This window comes from Thunnus thynnus, chromosome 11, assembly GCF_963924715.1.
Source record: "Thunnus thynnus chromosome 11, fThuThy2.1, whole genome shotgun sequence".
Taxonomy (NCBI): domain Eukaryota; kingdom Metazoa; phylum Chordata; class Actinopteri; order Scombriformes; family Scombridae; genus Thunnus; species Thunnus thynnus.
This window is the reverse complement of record NC_089527.1, coordinates 13851810-13864421: the sequence shown is the minus strand read 5'-3', so window position 1 is coordinate 13864421 and position 12612 is coordinate 13851810. Positions and strand designations below refer to the sequence as shown.

Genomic DNA, 12612 nt, shown 5'->3' with positions numbered 1-12612 from the left:
GAGCCTATAATACCCATTTATCACACAATGATGAATTATGAATAAAATATAATATTTTAGAGATGCTGTAGGTGAGTATTTAGCTAAGACAATAAAGAACATATGGCCTAAATTTTCCTAGAGATGCAACAGTGCTGCTGGGTAGCCAAAATATTACACGAAACCTGTGAAAAATATGACCATCTTTGGGTGCAAAGTCGATACTGTAGGAGTGCCTTATTAAGGTTGTCACATCTGGAGGCAGGTGTTTTATGTGAGTAGAGTTCTGATTGGCTTCAGGCTTGGTGGTTTAAGATTAAATATAGCTTCGGAGCAGGGGGTAAATAAGATAAATCCACAGAGAAACCTAGAAACATTGGAAAACTGTTGTTGTACTGGGCATTTTCCAGAGAGTCTAACTGTAACTTACCTGAAGGAGGTGAAGCAGGGTATCTGGGGAAAGAGAGGCCACTTTTTTACTTACCCTGGATTACAGAGAAAGAGAGAGAGTTTTTGGGCAAGTGCTGGTGAACCTGACTGACCTGCTTGTGGGTCATATGTCCAGAGGTTTCTGAACTGACTACTGCTCACTCTCCCATGTCCTTATGTTCGCATGGACTGCTAATAAACCCCAGAAGCTTTCTTTCAACCCTGTAGACATCTCTTGATCCTTGCTGACCTGCATGTCGATGGTATATATGGAGACATTTTACCTAATTCAATTTTATAGATTTTCCACTTCCATTCATTTCCACTTTTCTTTGTGAGGATGTCTATGCATATGCTTCATATTCTTCTGTTGTAATGACAGCTCAGCCTGTAATACATTTGCTTGTGTCAGCCTGAGGTATAATCAAGAGAAAAGGGTTTGACCTGTCTCATAATTTTTGATGCCATTAAATGGCTAGATATTCCCATTACATAGATTTTTGAAAAGAACGAGAAAGAAAAAGACTGTAACAGAATCCAAATAGATTTTGAGAGGAAGAGTTTGTTCTGTTGTTGCTTGATATTTTTATTATTTTTACTGTCACAGAGCAGAAGCAACAAAAACATCATCTCTCCTGTTTTGAGTAATGACCTGCATGAGCTGTTAATAATGGCTCAACAACACTGATTGACTGAACACTTTTTTTCACTTTTGGGAGCAAATTCATGTTGAGTAGTTATGTTTTCTAATATGATATTTGTATAATTATTAATTAGTTGTGTGGTGATATGCCCTTTAACAGCTAAGTGATAACCTGTTCTTTTAACTGGCAATTATCTCAGTGAACACTGGATGGCATTGTTGCTGTTCAGGAACCCTGCAATTTGAAGCAGTATTTCATTTATCTTCACTAAATCTGAGGAGATGACAGAAAGTATGCCGTGCTGCATTACAATATATTGTTATTTGATTTGCATATCTGAATTTACATATTTGATGTATTTATGTCTTTGTTTCAAAATGTCATTCTAATCAGAGTTTGACTGATACTCAAACACAGAAATCAGATTCAGGAAAATACATTTCCAGAGAGATAGTATCACTACACCTCACACACATGTCACATCTGGTGCCTCTACTAACCCAAAGGGAGCAGTGTAAAATAACACTTAACCTAAATAAAATACTGCACTGACTGGAAGTGTTTCTGAGGTGTCAAATGAGTTTTCAATCCCTAGAGAAGATACTAAATTGACTTATAAAAGGTAATTTTTTTTGCACTTTTTTGGGGTTGTCTGTCAGCCACTCAGCTCTAAATGTTTAACTAAAGTTAAAATAAGCTTGAGGGTCATTTTATTTAAAAACAAAAAAAAAAAGAAAAAGACAGTTTTTCTGGGGTGGGTCCTCTTGTCGTCTGCTATAAGTTAACGGTTATGTTTACACACTGCAGGGACTTAAGTTACAGTAGCTGTCTGACAGTTAACTTGGAATAGCAGACAAACCAGATTTTCCAGTCTGGCTCCGGCACACCTAGTTCACCTGTATTTTGTCCCGGACATCAGACACCATGGGTCACTGACACACTAAGGAACATCATTGTCACTGCTGAAACTAGTTTTGAGCTGTTTTGCCATTAAGTGAGATAAACGCACTGATGACTCTTATTGGCTGTATCTCTCTGGAATGAATGACTGATTTGTTATTTCTTTGTCAGTATCCTAGAAGGAACAATGAGTTGGTGTTTTCAGCTCAACAGTAAGTAAAAGTTGAAACAGGAGACGATTACCTGTTAACAGGTGTTGGTTTATTTCTCAGTTATACATCATATTCCCAATATTTTAATCAATACTGCTGGTACTCCCCCAGGCAAGAACTTCCCATCCAGTTTAGAGCCATGGCTCCCTTTATGTGCAACACAATGATATAAATAATAATGATACATGTGAATGCCAGGATTTTTCATCTAAACAATGTAACAGTTCTAACTGAATTATAAATTGAAGTTCCACTCCAATATACAACATATTTAGATAAAATAAGATATTTCCTTAAATGTAGGACTCCAAATCTTCCATCTTATTTTTAAACAAACCATTCAAGCAGGCATATGACTTCAGTGATTTTCTCCAGTTTTGTCATCATGACAGAAATATTTTCATCTAGGCTTATTTAAAGTTTTACTTGAATCTCTGCCTCTGAAATTGGATAAATGAATTATATTTTTTCACTGAAAATGATCAGACTTTGAAATGCAAATGAGACTAATGTCTAATTGTAAAACAAGTTCATCAGTATGTGGACCAAATGAAATGAATATGTCACGACTGAAAGAGAATGATTCTGTGCTACACTAAATTTGAGATTCTGCTGTGAGAAAAAAGTGCATGTACTATATAAAAAAAGTGGTCATTAACTAGAGTTCCTGTGGCAGAAAAAAGATGAGAGGCTCTTTTGAAAGAAAAAAAAAGTGAAATATCAGTCTTGCTGATCTAGCACTGGCAGTTACAGAGGTAGTGGTCTCCCCTTGTTTGTGACCTCTGTCAGATGACAGTGAAGGTCTCCAATAAGCAGCAGTGTTGGTGAGTAGCACTCACTGAACTGTCTCTTCCAATAGCAATCGCTTCACATCCACTTGAAAGAAACAAGTGCCTCAAATACCAATTCTGGCCTTTCCCCCGAATTGTTTTCTATGCTCTGCTGAATCTGTCTTCACCGTGGCTCTGTTCAACAGCAAAAACTGCAGTACCATAACCTTCACTTTAATGGTACTTGAATCCAACGTTGCTTACTCCCAACAGGTAAGTGAAATGTTTGAAATAAAAAGTTATTTGGAGTGACCATTGAGGTACAAAATGTATATCAGCCAATATATCCATTTCTTGGAAACTGCTATTTTATAAGCAGCATCTCCAGGGAGGGCAGCAGCAGCAGCACAGCTGTCGAAGTGGGTTCTTCTTCTTGTACCTGGCAGCCATCTTGAACTTTTCATTAGACGCTGCCACATAATCCTGTGTCCTCTCTACGCTGGTCTGGATGTGTTCGATGTAAGCCCCTTGTTCCTCCACCAACATGAAAATGTCCATGAAGAGGTCCCTCAGCTCGTTCATATTGTTCTCCAGGCTCAACAGCTCCTGGTGGAGAAGGATGATAGGATCAATACTGTAACTATGAGGAACATTGGTCAGAAGCTGCTGGTGGTTGTACAGTACAGAGAACGTAAAAACAAGATTGATGAGGAAACAAGATCAGATCTTAATAAAACACAGTTTGAGCAGAGAAAATATTCCAACATCTTGTCTGACTTTCACATGCTTATTGTGATTGACATGCTGGTTCACTTGGAGATCTCTTTGTATTCAACAGGGGTTGCTTGTTCTTCTAGACCTAGAGTACTGCTTGTTTCATCTCCCAATGAGTTAATTTTATTCACCTGGTGTCCCAAGACTATATGAATCCATTTTAAATGGCTAGAATAAAAACTAGTAGGGCTCTCAAGGACAGCAGCAAGAAATAACTGGTTTACTACATGATTTTTGAGCCAAGACAGGAGTACCAATCTTCTTCAATTAGACCTAACTGATTCATCTCCAATTTGCATATCCCGTCCTTCCTTTTACCCATCTCCCATACCCGTGTCAGTTGGAGCTAGTATTGTATGGGGCTTGCCTTATATATGGCATATTTCCGTCATGTGATGTGGAAGGTAGCAATGGTTATGACATGCAACTATTCATTTAATGTATAATATACACATTTTATTAGCTCTGAGCTACAGTTGCATGATGAAAAAATACGTGTGCATTTGTGCACCAAATAAGCATTGAATTAGATTTAAATTAATTGTACTTTATTTAGCTTGAATGTTGTTTGATTTATCAATATTAATTAGATTTTCAGAACTCCCATATTACTTAGTGCCTTGTTGAATTATATATTGGAGATTTCAGAAAAATATTCCCTGCAACAGTGAAGATTAGATTGCTGCTCAAAAACAATAATCATTATGTAAATACCCAAACTTTCATATGATAGTAACTTTGCATAAAGGAGCCAATATTCAATTATAATGTGAAAATCAAGACAGAATCTGCCCCAAATCTCTTTGGGACTTAATCATGCGAGAACTTTGGACCCTGGTTTTAGTTATGTCTTTGCCACTACCCTCACCTTGTGCCGCTGTTCGATCTCAGATAGTTGTGACCGTGTGATTTTGGCATCATTTAGCAGGTTCTCATTGAAGACCTCCCATTTTCCTGTGGCAACCATCTCATTCACCTCCTCCTCTGTTACGTCTCTTCCTGATACCTCCAGCTGCCGGATAATGAAGTGCTTACAGCACTCCTGCTTGGTCAGCAGACCTTCATTATACTGTCGCATTACCTGAACATAATTATAGCACAAAGAGAGAATGAAAATGGAGGGGGAAGGGAAATGAGAAATGAGAAGAAATTGGAGGCTAATCTTTGACCCTCTTGAGTACAACAAAAAATACATGAACACCTTAGGGTAGAAAGACAACACTTAAGTCCTGCTAAACTTGATGGTTCTGGCACAGCTATCATTTCACTCATAAAATGCCCAGTTTTATTTTTATCTATTTGTATGCGTGCCTGCCTGCCTGCCAACAGTCTTTGGCATTGCCTACTGCATTAAAAAGAAAAGTACACTGCTCGACCGGTATCAGACTAAACTGAGGTGCTGAGAAAATATTAAACTGAATGAAAAAAGTATCCTCACATTCAAATCTGTGCAAAAATCTTTTTAATTAGCGAGATTTCGGCAATGCTCACTAATTAAAAAGATTCTTGCACAGATTTGAGAGTGCGGATTCATGCATTACATAATTATAAATGTACAATGACAGTGATAAATATGACTTGCAACTATTTTTTTTTGCAGTTGAAGACGCATAATTTCTGTTGAGACAACTGTGTGTCGCCCTACTAATCAAAATTAAGCTTCATTCAAGACCATCATTCTTTCTAGTCCAAAAATATAAAAAGTAAATTAGGATCATATTCCCGACCTGCTGGAATTTGCGGTAAAGAGCTGCATACTGGGAGCGTTGTATTCTTGTTGTAACAGCAGTTGGTCCCTGCTGGTCTTCAGTTCTTTGGACCTGTTTTGAAAGAGCATCTAAACGTCGGTGGAGGCTTTCTGCTCGGAGCTTGATGTCCCGGGTTATGCTGCTCTCCTTCTTCATTACACTGAAACGACGCATGGTTGCAACCAGTGTCTTCTGCTGTTGGGTAAACTTAAGGACCTGTTTGTAGTTGAGATTAGACAGAGGTTTTGCAAAGTTCAGCTCTGACCACACATGAGAGGAGAAAGCTAATCTTAACCAGCAGATACTGGTCATACATTCTGATCTTTTATCTTCTCAGTCAAGTTTGGAATCTTATAATAATGAAAACAGTGAAAAATCAACAACAAAAGCAATGCAAGCAAGTTAAATATGCACAAATTATGAAGTAAGTAAAAAAAAAAAAAAGTAAAAAAAGTATATTTCCTCCAAATAAACCTTACTTCTGTGTCCAGCACTGTGATGTCATCTCGGATTTGCTGAACCTCTGACAGGAAATTCTCAACAACTGGCTCCTCCTCAAACACCACAGCCTGTGGCGTTATGACCCCGACCACAGCAGAGTCATCATTATCACCGTCCGCTGGGAAAGGGTTGGTATTCTCAGTTGCTGCATCAGAAAACTCTTGAGCCCTCTGCTGTAATTCCTCCAAGCGGTCTCTCATTGTGGAAGAGCTCTCACCAACGCTTGCTCCTCAGGACACAAAGTTATTATTGTATTTACAGCTCTTGTCAATGATGAGGAGAGGATGCTGAAAGGTAATTAGCATAAAACTTTAATGATTGCTTTTGGCAAACTGGATGCAAATGGTTGTGAGACTATTTGCATCAAGTTTAATGATTTCACTATTAACATGAACAATAAATTCAGTAACTGTACACATCAAATGTACATTAACAAGCATCAATGTTGAAAAAAGTAGCTCTGAATATAATGTACTTGGTTATATTTAGTATGTACTGTACTTTGGAACAGTGTTGGTAAGTAGCATATTACTTACACATTACGTTAATGGGATGTTCGTTTCAGGAACAAGTAGTTTCAAACATTACAATTTTAAATTCAGTAATTAAATTAGTTACTACTCCCATTAATGCTCTGTTACTGCAACTTTGTGGAGGTTGGCTTGTGTGCTGTCTTACCAGAAGTTGTATGGGAGGTTGATATCAATTTAGTCTCTATGCACTCAGTGGAGACTGGTCTGGGACGTGTTAGCTTGGTGCAGTTGAGGTGTGGAGACACAGTTAGCCTCTACCAAAAGAAGACAAATGTGCCAAAGTTCTCTTAATTTGTTGTGTCCTATTTGACTAGCTAACCACTATTCAGGAGTCACTTGAATTTTCTTGTTTTGTAAGTGAACCCCATGATTGACTGTGAGGGAGGGACCTTTGGAGTGCTGGTCAGGGCCTAGCTAATCTTAGCGTTTAGTGGACAGTAATTATCTCTAATTGTTAGACTAGTTGCTTTTAACCCTGTTTGTTCCCTAGTTTCACTGCTTGTGTTTCAGTCCAAATATGAGTGATTTGTTTTTAAGTGGTCCTAAAAACTAAAATGAATTGCCTTCGCATACTCTTACATGCCACTTAACCAACTTCATTCCCATTCATGACAAATGAATGAAACCCTGTCTCCTAGAAATTACGTTTCTATACTACTAAATAGTTTTCCCAATTGCGTGGAATCACTAAACATAATTGCTGTCTGGATTATGCTCACAAGCAACAGCGGGGGTGGTAGGTGGGTATACAAAGCACAGGACCTTGACACCAGAGACCGGGGATAGCATCCTGAGTCCTGTCTGTGGTTGGATTTAGGCAACAGAAGCACTTTGATTAAGGTTAAAGAAAGATTGTGTTAGTCCATAGTGCCTTGAAGCACTAGACACGTTGTTTATTAACATTCAACAGAAATCATGATCTTTCACTAACCTGCCCTTGGTGCTGTGAGTGCCTGAACATAACCGTAAAAAAGTTTAATAATGCTTTAGTTACTATGAGAAGATATTGCACTGCAAGAGCGAATATTGTAGGCGAAACTAATAAAATACATTGTCAGTGAACATTTTACTGATTCATTCGGTACCAAGATTTTGCGACTTGAATGATATGTTCATTCACAACATTTTCTGATTGTGTTGATAAAAAAAAAAAAAAAAACTTAATCTGGGCAGCATTACATTTCTCTGAAAATGTATTTGATATTACAAGTTACAGTAGTAGCATACAAACATAATTTCTAGTAGACAGGGTCGATTGTAGGCCTCTTCATATAGCTGCCCTTCTATGCAAGCCAGGTAGTGAACCTCACTCCTCAGGACATTGACTGTCAATAAACACCCGGGCATCGCTGAGGACACAGCTCCTTTACTAAATACAGGTCCTGTAGTTCAGTCAAATGCACTGGCAGTCAAGTGTGTGCCCTGGTGTGTCCAGTGTGAATCATAGCCTGATCAGTGTTTGTTTACATAATTACAAGTGCATCTGTCCTGATATGAGTACAATTGATGAGGCATATCTCCGCACTCTGCTGAAGGAGTATTTTTTAACGATATGAAATCAACATGAGATGCATGAGCACAAAGTTTATCTGCAACATCAGTCAAATTGACTCTGGTTTCTTTTCCCCTGAGAACTGAGTGGGTTGTTTTTATGTTCAAAAACACACTCAGCAAAAACAAGAGAAGAGGAAGAAAACAAATTCATGTTGTGTACCATACAAGGATGACAAGTCTAAAAAAAAGTGACACGAGAAACAGACACGTACACATAATGTCAGATTTGACATTTGTTTAGTTAGTGTGTGGTGTTTTGAAGTTAAAATATGTCTTCACAACAACTGTGAAATATTGAGCATATTTCACTTTCAACTTTTCTGTGCTATTTGCCAAAGCTAAAGTAAACAAGTGAGGTGTGCTCATGATTAAAACCATGACATACAGAATCAGATTTTCTGAATTCCTTTGACAAGTGAAGTGGATTAAACTACACATTCCTATGCATTTAAATGAGCATACCAAAATTGTGAAAATGACTTGGCAACACAAAGATTTGGGTTTCAGAGGCCCTAAACATAATCTTTTGGAAGCACATGATTGTGTGGGGGGAACAGAGTGTTTGGCTGCTGAGAAATGGAGCATTTCAAATCACAGACTATCCCATTTCTGGATAGATTTCAAGCAGGAAAGACCCAATTTTGTGTCTCTGTGAGTGTGTATGTGAGTGTTGTAACATTTATGAACTTCTCAGAGCTCAAAGAATGTAAAAGTATCTATTGTTTTCAGGGCTGAACTCTCTCCCTATCCTCTCTCTCTCTCTCTCTCTACCTGCCCGACCCAGAAGAGCCGATTAAAAAATTGCTGAAAGGATTTAGAAGCACATTCTCCTGTGTTTATCCTAAAAACCTGGAAGAAAGTGGGGCAGGGTTCACAGGAGTCCAGTCTCTCTCTCCATGATTGAACGTTTTGTTCTCTAAAACTGGAAAATATTTTCTTCCTGCTATCCATCCACTCCTTTGTCTGTGTTTCTTCTCTCATCTCCACACAGGTGGAACAGTAAGAGTGCTCAAACAGTAGGTTTATTTTATTGCAGGTCTTTTAACTTTACAAGATAATTGAATTCTGCTTAAAATCTCCCAGAAGTTGTGGATAGTTAAGTGAACTTGCTGTACTTTACTCACTTATGTTCAAGATATATGTTCTATTAATAAATGAATAGTACCTAAAAAGTTATAAAAACTACCAAACTGCTAAAGTTAGGTTTATAACAAGGTTTACATTAGTGCAGTATTAATTGCTCTATAATGTTAAATCTCATTGTAGTTTTATACACATTTACAGTCTGAGGCTGTAGCAAAAATTTAGTCTGAAATGAGGATTGTATTTACCTTAATGTTGTTAGTATTCCATCACAGGCTGTCTGCTGAGTGTTCCCATTCACATTTGACCGGGAATGTAATCCAAGACAAACACGTTCTTTGATATCATCATGTCATCTCCAGATATCCTTACATTCACCTGATGCCCATCAGCTGTGAGGTACAGGACTGAATACTATAACAGTTGTACCACCAACTGTTTATAAGAACAGTTACATTCACAAGCAAGGAAAGTGGAACTTTTGAGGAAGTCTGGTTGAGTCAGTTTCAAGCACCTCCCCTCCTTCTGAGGAAGGCCTGAATATGGCCAATAGGAAAGGAGCAGCCTGAAGGCCCATTTGCTTATCTAAAGAAATGAGAGGTGACGTGATTAAGTAAATGAGGAGGGAGAGAGCATGGAGAGCACAGGGAACTCATGAAGCCTACCCTCAGGCTTATTTCTGGGCAGGAAAGTAAAGCAGAGCAAATAGAAGTGTATTGTGTACATTGCTGGGACCAAACAATAGGGATTGTGGTTAGGGTGTCAACCAGGGCCTTGGGTTTCTGATCCACATAGTTAATTTCACTATAATGTGTCTGGGCCCTCTTGGTCAGGGGGTATTGTTCTCCACAGGCCCCAGTAAGTCCGCTGAGTACTTTTGACAGATTTCTACTGACAAGCTCCCTAAAATCGAGGCGCCTTTTCAACACGGGAAGGGACACAGTCACTCTCTGCTATGCAGCATAACCCACTGTGCAAAGCTGTTTGAAGTATGGCGTCAGAGGGAGAGAGGGGAGACAGGTTTGAGGATGAGAAGAGTTTGGTAGGGGCAAGAGTTCAGTCTTCGTCACTTTAAACTTTGAAATGTGGTTGTCATTTTTCCCCACCAACTGTGGGGTGAAAACCTTGTAACTTCAAACTGCAGCAGCTATGTTGTTAGTGTGGTGGCCAGTGATGCATGGAAGGGTCAGACATTTAATGACTTTTGAACATATACCAGTTTTATAATAATATTCAGTCTCTTGTAGGCACCACAATGTATTTTTGACGGTGGTTCAAAATTGTTTCATAGCCCAAGGGTCCTTTTTTTCAGCCCAAAGAGGATCACTTAATCTTTTAAGTAAAGTTCTGAAATCACCAAAACTGGCAATGCAATGCAATGTCACTAGCAGCAAATAATTTCCAGTGGGTGGTGGTGTGTTGCTTCAGTAAAAAATGAAAAGCACATAAACCATATGATGACTATGCAAAATGCTGTTGGTAAAGTATTATCTTTGTTGTACCAGATGCTACTTTATGCCTGTAATAATGCTGCAGCGGCCTGTTAACTGTGAGTGATCTATCCCTAAAGGCAAGATGTTATGACAACAAAGCAAAACCAGTTTTCTGAGTGTCAGAATTCACCTTCATCAGCATCATGGGAACAAGCTAACAGTACTTAATTTGCATATTTCATCTGATCAGTCATCATATATTTTTTTTCTTTGATTCTCTTCGTGGCATCACTGATTAAGGAGAATGGGTTATAAGGGATTTGCTCTCTCACACACATTCACAATCCACCTCGCAATCACAACCTCCTTAGACCTCGGGGCCAAGTGGATCTCATTTCAACGCTTCTTAATTGTTGCTGCTCCATCTGTAGAATTTAGACAGGATTTAATAGAACAATAACACCGGAAAAGAAATATCAACTAAGTAGCTTGAGTTTGTTCACCAAGGCCAGAAACCTCTCAGGAGTGCTTCCTCTCTGGCTGTAAACTAGCTGCCCCAAACAAGCACTATCAATCAAAAGCTTTATGTAACAGATTGTTAAGATCAGGCCTACTAATCCTACTGAAGTAGGTGAGATTTGTAAGGAAGTGACGCATGAGAGGCTCAACTCGTGGAACAAAAGAAAAAGAAAATGGTGGAAAAAGTGTTGCCATGTCATGGATTATTAAAGCTGCTCTAACATTTTTATATGAAAATGAATTAAATGACAATGTGTAATATAAAAAGGGTTGCTTTTAGTGACAAACCCACAGAGAATTATTACCCAACCTTGCAATTCCCCTCAGCTTTGTGAAGTGTCTTTCAGCTAATTGTTTTGGATTAATAGCCCACAACTTTACTGGTTTGGTTCAGTTTCTCTGCTTTCATTAACCTTGTTTCCAGCAGTAGAAGGCTGTTTCAGTAAAAACATAAAATAAATTAAAACTAAAAAAGCTCTGATGAATCTAATATACCTTACTAAAGTACCAAACACCAGTTGAAGTTAGTGATTTGCAGGTAAATACAGTAGAGCATTTAGCAGTTAGAACACCAAAATAAAGCTAAAAGGACAGTTGGACTTAGACAGCAGGTTCAGAGTAGACTGAATCCCTGGCTTTTGAGTTGAAGGTGGCATTTTTGGAAACATTTACCTCATGTTTTAGAACTCTGACTATGTTCAACATAGACAGCTGACATTAAGTATACAAATTACAGAAAGTCACAAAAAGTATGATGTCCCTTTAAGTATCAAACTCTGTATATTTATCTTGCTCTGAATAAAATAATTGCTACATTGCCACTCAAGCAATAAAACTAAGTAACACAAATCTGTTGTCCCAAAGTATAAATGCAATAACATTAGTTATTGCATTTTCTAGTGTATGTGCATATTGAATGGGGGTTCTGTATTGCCAGACAGGGAAGGAAAAAAAAGTCCAGCTGGAGAGAAATTACTGGTTAAAAGGGAAGCATGAAGGTAGCACAGTACAAAGAACAGACAGTACTTCAGCATAAACAAGCAGAAAGTAAATGAAAAAAAGAGGAATGCGAAGATGACTAAAATGCATTACCTCCTTGGCGTTTCACCTCAAATACACTCAAAATGAAAGAGCGTGTCAGGTTGTCTCAAGTAGAGTTTGTCTTATAATATAGCTGTTGGGGAGCTCTCTGGGTATTACTGTAATTGAAGGGATGTCAGAACCAGTGCTTTGATATTGTTCACTGTAGAGTCCAGAGAGAGAGAGAGTGAGAGAAAGAGAGAGAGGTAAGACAACAACCCCCCAACAGCCTCTCAGCCGCAACCTTGAGAGTGATATTTAAACACTGACAGAGAAAATATGCAGCGTTGTCTCTCCAAGGGGAGAAAAAAGGAAGGATTAGGGAAAATTGGAGGCCACTATCACTGCTGGCATATTGATATTCTTGGATGTTGAGTGTGTTTAATAATAATATAATAAACTTTATTTGTACAGCACCTGTTTTTTTTTAATTGAGACATAATATATGCAACA

The 12612-nt window shown here is 38.3% G+C and overlaps 1 protein-coding gene across 3 annotated transcripts; it reads right to left on the bottom strand.

Moving 5' to 3' along the window:
* Positions 1-2866: 2866 nt before the first annotated feature.
* stx19 (syntaxin 19) lies at positions 2867-9600 on the bottom strand. 3 transcript variants are annotated; one of them, XM_067603260.1, is made up of 6 exons: positions 9376-9600; positions 6636-6744; positions 5936-6244; positions 5436-5672; positions 4577-4789; positions 2867-3540 (listed from the first exon to the last, which is right to left on the bottom strand). In XM_067603260.1, the coding sequence occupies exons 3-6, from the start codon at positions 6155-6157 to the stop codon at positions 3304-3306; spliced, it is 909 nt and encodes a 302-aa protein (XP_067459361.1). In that variant the 5' UTR covers positions 6158-6244; positions 6636-6744; positions 9376-9600; the 3' UTR covers positions 2867-3303. The 3 variants fall into 3 exon arrangements, with proteins under 3 accessions (XP_067459361.1, XP_067459362.1, XP_067459363.1); XM_067603261.1 differs by lacking the exon at positions 6636-6744; XM_067603262.1 differs by lacking the exon at positions 6636-6744 and having other exon boundaries at positions 5936-6186.
* Between the last annotated feature and the right edge of the window lie 3012 nt (positions 9601-12612).

Bases quoted from the DNA above. Each gene is read 5' to 3' on its own strand.
- stx19 (XM_067603260.1), bottom strand. From the start codon at position 6,157: ATGAGAGACCGCTTGGAGGAATTACAGCAGAGGGCTCAAGAGTTTTCT. The intron at 4,790-5,435 runs GTCGGGAATATG...AATTATGTTCAG, and splicing joins TTTACCGCAAATTCCAGCAG to GTAATGCGACAGTATAATGA. The intron at 3,541-4,576 runs GTGAGGGTAGTG...CTTCTCCACCAG, and splicing joins AGATCGAACAGCGGCACAAG to GAGCTGTTGAGCCTGGAGAA.